The sequence below is a fragment of the Esox lucius genome, chromosome 6 (assembly GCF_011004845.1).
Source record: "Esox lucius isolate fEsoLuc1 chromosome 6, fEsoLuc1.pri, whole genome shotgun sequence".
Taxonomy (NCBI): domain Eukaryota; kingdom Metazoa; phylum Chordata; class Actinopteri; order Esociformes; family Esocidae; genus Esox; species Esox lucius.
In genome coordinates, this window is record NC_047574.1 from 24,596,161 (window position 1) to 24,611,054 (window position 14,894).

Below are 14,894 nucleotides of genomic sequence, written 5' to 3' on the forward strand. Positions count from 1 at the left end.
GAATTATGAATCGATATAATGTGTTTCAATTATTCTTTCCACCTGGAACCAGCCCAATATCAGAGAGAAGCCTTATTGATGTATCCAGAGATGATACACCTCACTCAGAGCATGGACAACACTGCCCCCAAGTGGACTTCATTCAGGACATATACACTCATCAGAGAAGATACTAGTAACTAAATTATTACAATGAAACACACTGGTAAATTAAATAAACTACAGTGATATTGTCCAAGAACTAGTGAATATAATTATCAAATTGCTTCCCCTCATTGCATACCCTCTAGTGAAGTAAAAAAAAGTCTAATTAGTCAAATTGAAATGATGGCATGCCTCGTATAGCTATGAGGTAGCATACCATTCAGTAGATCATGGAACAAACACAAATAACTAATAATTGCAAATCTGAAAAAAATGGCTAAGAAGTAAGAATATTGATTTGATGGATAAGGCAAGATTACTTGGTCTATGACTGTGAATTATTACTGGTAAGGTGAGTGTAGAAAATCTACCAGGCAGCCCAATTAACATGTAGTAGTATAAAAGTATGTTGATACAATTTTGAGGGAACTAAGGAACTGTTTATTCATCAATATTGATATAACCTGAAAGCAACAAAGTCCATTTTTTAGTCACCGCCCGTTTAGGTAAAGGCTGGATTAAAGTTCTTATAACTTCATTGGCTAGCTATTACTGTCTCGCAACGGTAAAAACACTGCTCCAGGTGAGGCTCGAACTCACAACCTCGGCATTGCTCTGCAATGTACTGTCATATAAGTACCGCGCGCTAACCGATTGCGCCACTGGAGCTCCATTACTTCGGCTCAGCAATACAGGTTATGAACACACTAATCCGGATGCTACTTGTATTTCGTTACACGATTTCCTTAAGGATTATATTATCCTCTGTTTGTTACGAAACAGTACAAACCGCACAGCAAAATCCATATAAATAGATCTAGATTTGACTAACTGCAAATAAACGATTGATTTCCCGAATCACTGATGTGCGTAGTATATATATATATAGGTAGCCGGGTAGCTAACGCTTTAGCTCACTAGTTGGATGGAGAGCTGTCAGGTCAGAGTACGTTGTGTGGATTTTACACATTGACGTGTGGATTTCACAACTAATCTAATAAATGCTATAGCTAATGTGTGCTTGCAACATTATGGTTGCTGTCATTACACGTTGCAAATGTTATGCGGAAAATCCAGAATACGTAATTTCTGTTAAATACTTCCGCATACTCATTTTACGCATGCTCACTGTTGCTGTCTGACGTTACCAACAGGGGTCATGGCAGGGCAGCAAATAAATGTCACTTTTACAGATAGTGGTAAACTCTTCATAAGCCAATCAATTCTTAATCACTAAGTGTGTACTTTTTGTCTTTATGCCATGGCAGAGATTTGGGACCCAAATTAGAAATGTGTGGTTTCTACTATGTGTGGTTTTGAACGTCTGCTAAATGTCTAAAATGTTTTCCAAGAAGCCCTGTTAATGAAAACATGAAACTCTAAGTACATACTTGTAAAATGAATGTGTAATAAATAAATATAAACAAATAATAATGAAAATATATACCGAAATAGCCATCCATGTTTACCTTTATATTAACAACACATTTTTTATTATTCTGTTACTTTTTTTTATTTGCTTTTACTACTTATTATACAAATTATTTATAGTATGAACTGGAATAAAATTTGAACAAAATAAGGCCCACTGTACATCTTACTGTAGAAATTATTTTTGAAAACAGTTCTTGTTAGCATAAAATTCAAATGACATTGTGCATTGAAATGATTTTTTTTTAATTTTACAGCAGAATCAAATAGCAGGCCTGGATGCACGCACACGTGCACACACAAGCACAATATTTGTCAATTTTTTCTATGTTTGTTGACATATTTGTTGGTTTCAATAAGGTTTTTTCTACTTTATGGTTCCAAGATTATGTGCCTTATTCATATTTTACCCACTTGGGGACACTGATAAATTAATTGATAAATTCAATAAATAGTGTGATTTGCCTTTATTAGAATCAAAGCTGAACAGTCACACCTGCTTCACTTTCCAAAGGCATGATGATTAGCTGACAAATGTAGCTCAGAAATACATCAAATATATGGACAGGTTAGATGTCCCGAGTAAAGGAGTTCTAGTATCTCGGGGTCTTGTTCGCGAGTGAGGGGACAATGGAGCGGGAGATTGGCCGGAGAATCGGAGCAGCAGGGGCAGTATTGCAAAAGATTGCTGAGCCGGAAGGCAAAGCTCTTGATATACCGGTCAATTTTCGTTCCTACCCTCACCTATGGTCATGAAGGCTGGGTCATGACCGAAAGAACAAGATTGCGAGTACAAGCGGCTGAAATGGGTTTTCTCAGAAGGGTGGCTGGCTTCTCCCTTAGGGATAGGGTGAGAAGCTCAGCCATCCGTGAGGAACTCGGAGTAGAGCCGCTGGTCCTTTGCATACAAAAGAGCCAGTTGAGGTGGTTCGGGCATCTGGTAAGGATGCCCCCAGGACGTCTCCCTAGGGAGGTGTTCCAGGCACGTCCAGCTGGGAGGAGACCTCGGGGTAGGCCCAGGACTAGGTGGAGAGATTATATTTCGACACTGGCCTGGGAACGCCTCGGGATCCCCCAGTCAGATCTGGCAAAAATGGCTCGGGAAAGGGAAGTTTGGGTTCCCCTGCTGGAGCTGCTGCCGGATAAGAGGATGAGATGAGATAGATGTCCTTCAGAGTAGTTTAATACCCCTGCAATAAATCCAATAAAAAACATTGTTTTTTATTGAATTAGGATAATACAACTTATTTCTATCGTCAATGTAAGTTTAAGAAAACCAATTATAGAAATGTTTAAAAGGGATAGTATGTTGGAATAACACATTCACTTGGCCGCATTTCATTAGATTTGATAAAATACTGTATATTTGATGCTTTTTTATTGAATTGCAGCATACCTAGGTCAAATTATGTTAAAGAGTTACAATACATTACAGGTAGGATGCTTTAAGATGTCTCATTAAGAGCAGCATAGGGCTGTGGTGGTATCTGTCAAACCTATAAACAATTATTAATAAACAGTGATTTGTCAGGGAACTTTCTCTAACCAATGTATTCTCACTGATTAAAAGACTGAGTCCCCTTGTTCAAATTAGAAAAGGAATGTGTGAGAGGGGGATCTGGTATTCGCCTAGGGGGCATCATTAGCTGGAATTGGCTGATTATACTCATTAATCTGCGCATCTGTATAAGTCATCAGGGCATCTATTGTCTGTCCGGATTCTGTTAGAACTCTTAAAATTGAAGAGGTTACCCATGTGGGGAAGGGCAGCCTGTCCTTTGTGTGAAGCCTAGGTTGTGATAGAACAAGGGGAATGTGTCCTGTTGAGTTGGGACAGTTGTGCAGGATTTTACCACACCCCTTTTCCCCTTTTAAATACTGTTGATTGTCCTGTATTAATTTAGAGATGATTCACTGTTACTCTGTAACCTGTGTACTCTCTCCTTGCAAGAAAAAAACTGTTTATTGTGTAATTGAGTATATAATCGACAAAAGTTTGGCAGGTCAGGCAGGCAAATAAAAGGTTTGAGCCAGTTTGCGCTTTTCTGTGAAGGGAATAGTACACATTATCATATGGGATCTTCAGTTTCATGGCTATTTCTTTTCAAGAATAGACTGACGAGTTTCAGAAATAAAGTTATTTTGAGTCTGTAATGGAAATCACAACTGCTGATGCTGAAGACCCTGATCTAGTATAAAGAAGGACGGTTTTATTACTTCTTTAATTAGCACAACAGTTTTCAGCTGTGCTAACATACTTGCACAATAGTTTTCTGATGATCACATAACCGTTTCAAATGACAAACTTGGATTAGCAAACACAAAGTGCCATTAGAACACAGGATTTATGATTGCTGATAATGGGCCTCTGTATGCCATGTAGATATTTCATTGTTTCCAGCTACAATAGTCCTTAACCACATTAACAATGTCTACACTGTCTGATCAATTTGATGTTATTTGAATAGACAGAAAATGTGCTTTTCTTTCAAAAACAAGGACATCTCTCAGTGACCTCAAACTTTTGAATGATAGTGTATGTTTGACCCTAAAATATTTATTCTCCTACAATAACTAGCTGTGATGCCTACTTTGCCTCTTACCCTCTACTGAAGCACTGATGGCCCAGGAGAAGCATGTGTGCATGTGGCCTTGTGATCAACGCTTTGATAAATCTCAATAATTTGGTGAAAACACATATTCTATGATCTTCATGTGAGCCAGAATACAGTGGTTGATAACTTAGTCCCACCCACACCTCTCTCCCTGGTTCACTCATTGGTGGATAACAGCAGCCTTTAACGAATCAGATTGTACTCCTCCCCTGTTTATTATATACCCACTTCTGTATTTTGGACTTTAACTCAATCTGGCTCTCTAACATAGAAACAAAAAACAGTCAGCAAGTGAATCAATTCACAAAGGCATTTTTTGTTATTGCTGAAACAATTTACATCAGTTAGCAATAATGACTGGAAAACACCTTGTGAATGTGGAAAAATGGATTGCAGAGAATGAAAAAGCCTTTCTGCCACCAGTGTGCAATAAACTAATGTGAGTAGCAAAAAACAAAATGTCTCCTGCACAGACAGTTTCAGTTAAAGTTGCTCACAGTTGTTGCTAGACTTGTAAGAACCGTGTGATTCTCTAAACAATATATTAAAATCCTACATGTATAAATAAAGTGCAAAATAAGCTTTGCAAATAATTTCTACACTTCTAGTTGTTTTACAGTGGGACTGTACTCATATCAAATTTATATCATCAGCTCTTGTAGTAACACATTTAACATAATACATTTTGTTGGCAAACTACTTTTATGTTGCATTTCTCCTCTAGGCATTTTAGTCAGCTGAACATCATGTTTGTTGGAGGTCCCAACACCAGAAAGGACTACCATATAGAGGAAGGTGAAGAGGTGAGAGAATGTTTCACATTTCACCTAACTTTCACACATGCTGTGGTCAGTGACTGAAAGATGTATAAGAATTGAACCTTTTATTGTGTTTACAGAAAATCTGCATTCAAATGACTAAGATATTCCAGATAATTTAAATGTCCGATGAATTAACATTCATTGTTATTTGTGATTGTTTTTCTTAATGTGTGTGTTAAATATTTCCACGCCCAGGTATTTTGATGTTGTAATAATGTGCTTGACAGTGAAAGAGACCAAAGTTTTAAATTTGAATTCTCTGTACAAATAAAGGTCAAATAAAAAATATGCAATGTGGCTATTTGAGAGTAAACAGCTGACCCAAAGATGCTACACTGCTAGTTGATTAGCAGTCAGTCCATCAATATTATCTTTCCTGACAAACAATTCTGACCCCTTCACATAAACTCAATCCATTCTGGCATGCACCATAGGGACAAGTTCCATGTTGCAATATCACCATTTGATCAGCACATTTTGCTCTGTAAATTCATCGAGATTTAGCCCAAAGAACGTTCAGTAATTACAGCTTTCCTTGTTTTACCTTTGGTGGTGTGATGTAAATAGAGCAATAAGATCTTACAGGTTTTATCCTTGCATCTCTGCAGGTTGACTTTCCCATATGTAGGCAACATGATAGACTCGACATTCCTTTCCAGTGCCACTTTAAATGGACTACAATGTATAAAGGCAAAAATCCTCAACAGAGTGACACAACTGCTCACTATGTAGGCTACATTGTCAAATGTGACATAACAGTTGGCAGATTTCTCTGGACTTCAACAGCCAATGAAATAATTTCGCCACTAGAGATCAGCGTGAGCACATAAATGTCACAATGAGCGCTGTTGGCTCTGAGGTGAAGCTGAATATATCCTCAATACATTTCTCCCTTGTCTTGTTTTGTGCAGCTCTTCTACCAGGTCAAAGGTGACATGTGTCTGAAGGTGGTTGAGAATGGCAAACACAAGGATGTGCATATCCGCGAGGGTGAGGTGAGAGAATCCACGTGTGACAGTGTCACATCAGGCTGTGCAGATGTGTTACATTCATGTTTTTTACATTCCTTTTTACATTCCTTCTTCTTTGGTCCTCAGATGTTTCTGCTCCCAGCCCGTGTCCCCCACTCCCCCCAGAGACAAGCGAATACTGTGGGCCTGGTGGTGGAGAGGAGGAGGCTTCGATCAGAGACAGACTGTTTGAGGTACCACAATCCACCACGCCCTCTTCTCCCCAGCCTTAAATGTCAAGACACCTCAACTCATTTATCTATGCACCTCACTTCCCTTGGCTTCAACCCGCCCAACACCTCCAACCACCTGCCGAACTAAACAGAAGAAGAAAGAAAGGGAAGGGGCACGAGAAAACCAGAAGAGAGGGAAACAGATAGAAAGAGGGAATGAAACAGGAAAAGGAAAATAGGGAAACGGATAAAGAGAAAGAGGGAAAGGGAGAGGGAAAGACAGGAACAAAGTATACTGATGGTTTTTTGTGGTTTCAGGTACTATGTTGAAGGTACGACAGAACCACTTTTTGAGAAATGGTTCTACTGTGAAGACTTGGGGACGCAGCTGGTGCCAGTTATCCAGGAGTGAGACTTATATTACTGGCTTTGGACTGGCATTTACAGTAATGTATTAAATAATGTACTTCAACAGCACACAGTAGTCTTCAGCAGTGTGGACTAAGCTGAGGCTGTGCTTCTCAGGTTTTTTGCGTCGGAGCAGTACAGAACAGGCAAGCCAAATCCAGGTTAGTTCCCTTCACATGTAAAGGACACAATGTGATAAATAGGGTCCATGGGACACAATGAGATAGATAGGGTCCATAGAACACAATGTGATTAAAGGGTCCGTGTCAGTTTAGTTGAAATAAAAGATATACCTTGAACTTTCCACCATTTGCTCAGGGTTGTGATTCCCACTACCCAAGTGCCTTGCTATTTTACTATGTGTTTTCTCACTATGTGCTAACATTTACTATGTGCAATCTATCACTATATGCTATCTTACAACATACTATATATTACTATGTGCTATCTATTACTATATGCTATATATTATTATGTGTTATCTATTACTATGTGCTATCAATTAATTTGTGCTATTTATTATTACATCATATTTATTACTATGTGCTATCTATTACTACAGTATGTGCTATCTATTACTACAGTATGTGCTACCTATTACTACATACTGTTTATTACTATGTGCTATTTTTTACAACATACTATTTATTACTACGTGCTATCTATTACTATGTGCTATTTATTACTACATACTATTTATTACTATGTGCTATCTTACTACTGTATGTGCTGGCATAGTACAAATTGTATTATATATTTTCCTGTCTCCTGTGTCTAGATGAGGTGTTCAGAGAACCTCCATTTCACATGAACACCATGCATGTGATGACCCCTTTCAACTTCAGAGAATGGGTGGACACACAGCGCCCCTCCCTGGTCAACGGACACCCCATGGACATGTTCGGGTCCCAGTTTGAGACGGAGGTGACCCTAAAATATTTCAACGATGACCATTTGTTCACCTTTCCTATGGGCTGAGACCTTTGAAATGGATCCACAGTCAATGTGTACTGAGCTCCTCACTGACACAAACCCACAACTCAATAACATGTAAAGATTAATATACAGGGCATTAGTCAATTGATTATGTCTCTCATTACGGTATCGACTATGTTTGTCATTGGTGTATTAGGAGGGAAATGAGCTATTGTTCTACTGGGTTTAATTTATCAGGCTAGTAAGTGAATCTATAGATGATGATCTACTCTGTGACAGACCTTCCTGTATGGGCCAGGACAAACAGAAGCTTCTAGAAGAGACACAGATGTCTGGATTTGGCAACAGGTATTTTCCAAAAGCTACAGAGCATTTGCCTAACTGTGTCACACTTCATTTGTTTTTAACTTCCGATAACTTGTCTCTTCCTTTTTCTGTCTCTGCTATGCTCTGTGTGTTTGGCACTTTCACTTCCTCTTTCAGGAGGGTGTCTCTCATGTGATGGTGGACGGCCAAGAGTTCCAACTTTCCATGGGTGACAGTCTGCTCATCCGTGGACACAGCGAGTGAGTGGACCGGTGATTGTTAATAAGAGAAGGACATGGATGATGGAGGGGGTGTTTATGAAGGACCTTGGGAGACAATATGTTTCAGAAAAATAAAACAGCTGTCAAACATGGAATATGTTGTTGATTTGTTGCTATGTCCCCTGTGCTGCAGGTACCAGTGGAGACGGACTGAGGGGAGCATTGCCCTCTTTGTGGTTCAGAACCCAGAGAGGAAGCGAACATGACAGTCTGTGTGACGGCTAAAGAAAGAGGGGCAGAAATACTGAGCAGAATCTGTTGCTTCACAGAACATTACTGTTGGTCCGCCACAGTTATAAATACTGTTGAATATTAACTTTTGAGATGAAGTGGTCTTTTCACAAATGTAGTAATTTACATATGTTTGGTGTTATAATCCCTTACATTTTTGAACACCTCCTGAAGTGTTAATGGAAAGCAATGTCTAATAGCTGAATTGTAAATGTGCATTTATGCTATTATAAAACAGCTTTATTGCGTTGACAACAATTGAACATTGTTAACATGTATGAATATGGGGTGATGGTCTATTGTGTGTTATCTGTTACCAGCCGGTGCTTTGAAATCGTCATTAAATACAGAAGTTAAAACAAACTTCCTATTAAACCTCCCAAACATTAAACCACATACTATCACAACGTCTATCGTTAACATGCAAAAAAACTGATGCAACATGTTACATTCACTGAACACTAGAGAACAACAGAGACTACTTGTTTCTCTGTTAAGTCCAAACAACATTAAGTAAGATCGCCAAATAAAACAGTCTTTAGGATTTTGGCTGATGGCTGTGTGTTCTTTTTGTCAGACCAACAGTAGGGGCAGTGACAGGGGAATTTTTCCCCCGGATAATGTACCGCTGACAGATCACATGAGTGATTCAGTCAGTCATGTTGTAGCTTGCCCCATTACACCACTGATGGTTCTCGTTTGCTGCCATGACAACGCACTACCTGCGCTCTTGTGCAATTGTAAAGTACCCGTTTAAAAAAAGTCCCCAAATTGTACAATTTTGACAAGGGAAATAAAAAAAAAAAAACACAAGGCACTTAAAGCATACATTCACCAAAAGGATTATTAGGAACACCTGTTCAATTTCTCATTAATGCAATTATCTAATCAACCAATCACATGGCAGTTGATTCAATGCATTTAGGGGTGTGGTCCTGGTCAAGACAATCTCCTGAACTCCAAACTGAATGTCAGAATGGGAAAGAAAGGTGATTTAAGCAATTTTGAGCGTGGCATGGTTGTTGGTGCCAGACGGGCTGGTCTGAGTATTTCACAATCTGCTCAGTTACTGGGATTTTCACGCACAACCATTTCTGGGGTTTACAAAGAATGGTGTGAAATGGGAAAAACATCCAGTATGCGGCAGTCCTGTGGGCGAAAATGCCTTGTTGATGCTAGAGGTCAGAGGAGAATGGGCCGACTGATTCAAGCTGATAGAAGAGCAACTTTGACTGAAATAACCACTCGTTACAACCGAGGTATGCAGCAAAGCATTTGTGACGCCACAACACCTACCTGAGCATTGTTTCTGACCATGTCCATCCCTTTCTGACCACCATGTACCCATCCTCTGATGGCTACTTCCAGTAGGATAATGCACCATGTCACAAAGCTCGAATCATTTCAAATTGGTTTCTTGAACATGACAATGAGTTCACTGTACTGAAATGGCCCCCACAGTCACCAGATCTCAACTCAATAGGGAATCTTTGGGATGTGGTGGAATGGGAGCTTCGTGCCCTGGATGCGCATCCCACAAATCTCCATCAACTGCAAGATGCTATCCTATCAATATGGGCCAACATTTCTAAAGAATGCTTTCAGCACCTTGTTGAATCAATCCCACATAGAATTAATACAGTTCTGAAGGCAAAAGGGGGTCAAACACAGTTTAGTATGGTGTTCCTAATAATCCTTTAGGTGAGTGTATTTTTTTCTGTTCAATTCAGGCAGTGGATGCACTGTGTTGGACACAGAAACGTGCTTATTCCCGCGATAATTTATTTTCAGTATCACAATTACCAAAAATTATAACACCTAGCGGGAAACCTGCGTCGACGGCGTTGCGTGCTTCTGCATCGCGTGTGAAACAAGAAATGGGTGAGTCATCCAATTACCCAAGTCTCAGTTTGCCATTCGCAGTCTCAGAGTTTTCCTGATCACATGCTGCTCTGCTATGAGTGAGGCCAGAGCCCAGGGCACGGCATACTCCAGAGTCACCAGACCCGCCAGGTTGTAGCTAAAACCTGAGTAGTCCCACGGGCAGGCCCCTAATAGCCTGAGCACCGTGCCCCAACTGAACTCCCACAGGTAGATGAACAGCGTGTAGACGAGCAGCCGAAGAAGTAACGGGCACCTCTGGGCCAGCAGCCTGCCGCGCACGCCCTCTAACAGGAAGATGGCCAAGGCGTACATGGGCAGTGCCCAAAGGCTGGTGTGTCCCGGCAGCCTCCGGTCCTTGGTCTGCCACCAGTCCCATAGAGCGGTGAAGCCCACCTCGCACAGGCAGCCGTGCAGGGCGTAGACGTAGAGGCGACCCAGAGTGGACAGGGGACGCTCTGGTGGCGCTGCTGGGGCCTCGTGCCACTCATCATCACCTGCGTCTGTCACAGGATGAGAAGATCGACATTTGTTGCACGCCCTGAATTGTTTCTCAATACCCCAGGTTGTTTAGAGACATTACAGGAGGAGATGGTCGACATTTGTTGCACGCCCTGAATTGTTTCTCAATACCCTAGGCTGTTTAGAGACATTACAGGAGGAGATGGTCGACATTTGTTGCACGCCCTGAAGTGTTTCTCAACATCCCGGACTGGGAGACATTACAGTTGACGTGTGACGAGGGGACAGTATTGCACATCCGGTCTCAAAAGGATTGCAAATACAGAGACATTAATCAGAGCCAGTTAGGTACTATTCTTGAATCACTCTGTACGCTCTCTTTTACGACACTTAATGGTTGCACAAATCAAGAAGACGCAGTTCATCTCTGTTACACTGAAGCTTTCATATATTTCAGTGTCAACTGTCATGATTTTTATTCAATTTCATGTTGTAGGATGGTTAGAGTTGTTTTAGTCTAACTGTCTTCAGTTTCAACTGCAGATAATTTGCAGTTACGTCAGAACGTTCTATTTGTTGCAGCATTGACTTCCCTTGATGTTTCACACATTGAGACCCACCCGGCACAATTTGTTCTTCATTAAATGGTCATAAGAAATACTGTGAGAAAAAGATTCAACCAAAAAGGTATATTGAAGTCTACATATTGAATGTAATAATATGCAAATCGCTGTATGTAGCTCCTCAGTTTGCAGACTTACTTATTGTGTTAGCTGAAGTGTTAGAAAGTCACCACTGAAGTGCAATGATTAATGTGATCGTTAAATTGAAACAATATTTTGCTACCATTATCCTTCAATTAAGTCTGTTGGTCTGTCATTTAACTCATATAAATTCCCTAAATACTATACAGTACTGATATTCAAGGTGGTTATTAAGTTTAATTGAAGGGCCCTGGGCGCTTCCATTCAATCCTAATCTTAGCTTTCGTGTTTTGACTAGAGCAGGTGAAGGGAGGGGGGGGGGCAATGTCAAACAACAAGGATTCGGGGAAAGGGAGCACCACAAAACACGGCTCAAAATACTAAAAAATGTTGGAGAAAAACTCTTGGATAGTCGGCAGAGTATGCAGAGCATGAATAAGCCGACAATAACACCAGCTATTTATTGTCACTAACTATTTGTGAAGTAAATTTTAAATAACATCCTCAATACTTTTGAAATATAAATATAACTTTTCTTACAGATTTGTTAAAAACATATTCAAATCACCATGGTAACAGCCATAAAATATCAACTCTAACTTAGCTATAGATAACTCTTTCACTAATGGCTAACTAGAAGGGTTAAAGAAATGAATGCTGCGAGCAGCGTTTCAGGGGGCCAAGCGGGGCACAGGAAGCATCTCACTGCATGCTCTCACTAGAGAAATGTTTTACAATTTAAAAATGCCCAATGCCGCTAGTAGTCAGGATGTCCAATCGAAGAAGAGGAAATCAGAACAAAACAATATGACCTTGAAACCAGAAAAGGAACTGGGCAACAGTTCAGCTGATTAGAAGGGATGAATATTGTTGTCGCTGGCAGGTTTCAATCCCTGGTTTTCTATGTGGCAGACTGGCTCTAATCATTACGCTATTTAAACAGCAGAATTTAGCTTTTACCTCAGCCATTACATTTTTGCTGAAATAACGTGGACAACAGGACATTTATTAACGGAACTAAAGGGTAGTCTTACACAAAGACTGTATAGATAATAGCTATACAGCCTACTTATAACGAAAACAATGACTCCAATCACACCATGCCTGATTCGTCAGAATATTAAAGAACAGGGATCTCCCCACTAAACCACAGGGGCTACTGGTTGTCACTACAGCTCTCTATCCTCTCCAAATATAAATTTTACCCCAGCCATTACAATTTTGCTGAGATAAAGTGGGCAACAAAACGTTTGTTAACAGAACTAAAGTGTACTGTTGTACAAAGATTACTATAGATGGCTAGATAATAGCAATACATCCTATTTATAACGATATCAATGACTCCAATCACTCCATGGCTGGTTCCTTTCTTTGGAAAACAATAACAGTATAAAAGGGTCACGTAATAAAATTATTTTCTCAAATATATGAAAATCATGGTATTACAGGTATGTATTGTTGTGTGAAGGCGGAAAAACATTTATGAGATACAGAATTTGGAATGTCTGAGAAGGGAATCAAACTGGGGTCACAATATTGAAGGACTGGGATGTTCCCACTACACTACAGGGCCTGCTGGCAGTGTGAATAGTCTCAACGGGTTGTGATCTATAATACCCTAAATAGCACACATAGATGCATATTTTGAAAATCCACTACAAACATTTACAATAATATAACTTTTAAAGACAATGGTCCAGTCATCTTTCACACCAATTGTAATCCATTCAGCAGTTTCGGAGGAGATGTCGTTTAAGTGTGTTTTTATTAACGGCAAAATCATGAGAAACATTGGTGATGTTTATAGCGCCCCCAAGAGGTATTTCTGTATGGGACTTTTTCTGTCCATTCCTGACAGACACATTTACGAGTATGTTTTGTTTGGTAGCTGTTTGATGTTCCATTTGGAATGCAAATCCATTCAGCGGTCTCGGAGGAGATTTTCACCAAATTCAAAATGGAGGAAAATCCAAGGGGCGAATTTGAAAGACCCCAATACTTTTTTGGTCAGCATGAGAAGGGGTTTATCTGGAACTTGGTTGTGTGTCTCTACAACATTCGGTTCATAAGATCTGAGCTTCACTTTTTCCATTTTCGACTGAGTGCTACTGCACCAACCTGAGGGGTATGGGTACCGTTTCCTTCGGACCTCGGTCGTCTACAATCAGGCAAAGTTTGGAGCGTTTTGAACCAGAGGGGACCGAGCTATAGACCTCTGAAAATGGCCCCGGAGAATAATAATAATAATAATAAAGCCAGCCACTTTGTTGCTTGGCCCCCTAATAATAATAATAATAATAATAAAACCAACAAAAACAATAGGGTACCTGTACCTACGGTACTTAGTCACCTAATAATAATAAAACATACAAACAAAAGAGGGTTCCAGCAACTTCGTTGTTTGGTCCCTAAAAAATATTTTGTCTTTAGTTTGAAACATATTCTGCAAATGATCTGCAACATATGCTTAGACATTGAACATATTTTCTGTGCAATCTTTAAATGATAACATATATTTTATCAAAATCGGTTTTATGTTCATGAATTGAAATAAATATATATATAACAGATCTGCAGAAAAACATAGCAAAGTAAGTTGGTAAGTGTGTGTTGTGTATTTAAAAAATAAAATGCTTGAATTGAAAATCAGAGCTATGAAACACATGACAGCAGTTGAAAGATGTTTGAGTGTTTACTTGTGCATTAACATTAATCTAATTTAATGAAGTAAATGTAGAGCTGATACTTTGCATGTTAATTTTATAGTTTATTTTCAAAAATGTCTGAATTACTGTAAACAGTTATGCAATGATATCATAGCTTCAGGGGGACAACAGTACGTGCAAGCTAAAATGTTTCTACCAGCAAGCAGGCCCCCTTTTTCTAAAAGACAACCCCGTCCATTACTCACCTGAAGATTTACGTCTTTGTAACCTTCTTGCGTGTAATGTTTCTGACTCCATCCTCAAAACGCATACGTCGTCACAGAGATGTTCCTTTGATATGTTTTCTTTGAAGTGTCCTTGTGTTTGTATGTGGGTCCTGCTAAACATTAAGCCGGTCCATGCAATCAGAGACACGGAGCGACATCTCCGCTCTAGTCTATGGTCAGCCTAGGGTGCAGGGGGGCGGAGTGACAGTTAAGGTTAATGCTCACCTGGGCCCTCACTTACAAACAGGGTGTGTGTGTGAGCGCATGCGTTTGTGCTACTGTCACCAAAGAAAACATGTTAATGCGGCGGGTGCTTTCACTACCACCTCAGAGTAGGTCGCATGAATCAAATCAGTTGAGGACAGGGAAACGTTAAGAGGGACAGGACCTTATAGGAATCTGATAAAGGGCTGCCATAATAAGGGTCTGCCATGATAAGGGTCTGCTATGATAAGGGTCTGCCGTGTTAAGGGTCTGCCATGATAAAGGTCTGCCGTAATAAGGGTCTGTCGTGATAAGGGTCTGCCGTGATAAGGGTCTGCCATGTTAAGGGTCTGCC

At 40.0% G+C, this 14,894-nt stretch overlaps 2 protein-coding genes and 1 non-coding gene across 3 annotated transcripts; 1 reads left to right on the forward strand and 2 right to left on the reverse strand.

Moving 5' to 3' along the window:
• Positions 1-719: 719 nt before the first annotated feature.
• On the reverse strand, positions 720-813 carry trnai-uau. Its single transcript has 2 exons — positions 776-813; positions 720-755 (listed from the first exon to the last, which is right to left on the reverse strand). It is a non-coding gene; the product is annotated as a tRNA-Ile (tRNA).
• A 3,620-nt stretch (positions 814-4,433) lies between these two features.
• Positions 4,434-8,900, forward strand: haao (3-hydroxyanthranilate 3,4-dioxygenase). The gene is made up of 10 exons (XM_010903496.4): positions 4,434-4,629; positions 4,915-4,993; positions 5,923-6,006; positions 6,109-6,215; positions 6,513-6,602; positions 6,720-6,763; positions 7,381-7,526; positions 7,818-7,886; positions 8,022-8,104; positions 8,259-8,900. Exons 1-10 carry the CDS (start codon positions 4,544-4,546, stop codon positions 8,329-8,331), a joined length of 861 nt encoding a protein of 286 aa, XP_010901798.1. The 5' UTR covers positions 4,434-4,543; the 3' UTR covers positions 8,332-8,900.
• A 1,112-nt stretch (positions 8,901-10,012) lies between these two features.
• LOC105029924 (transmembrane protein 229B) lies at positions 10,013-14,503 on the reverse strand. The gene is made up of 2 exons (XM_010903495.4): positions 14,315-14,503; positions 10,013-10,740 (listed from the first exon to the last, which is right to left on the reverse strand). The coding sequence occupies exons 1-2, from the start codon at positions 14,454-14,456 to the stop codon at positions 10,262-10,264; spliced, it is 621 nt and encodes a 206-aa protein (XP_010901797.1). The 5' UTR covers positions 14,457-14,503; the 3' UTR covers positions 10,013-10,261.
• Between the last annotated feature and the right edge of the window lie 391 nt (positions 14,504-14,894).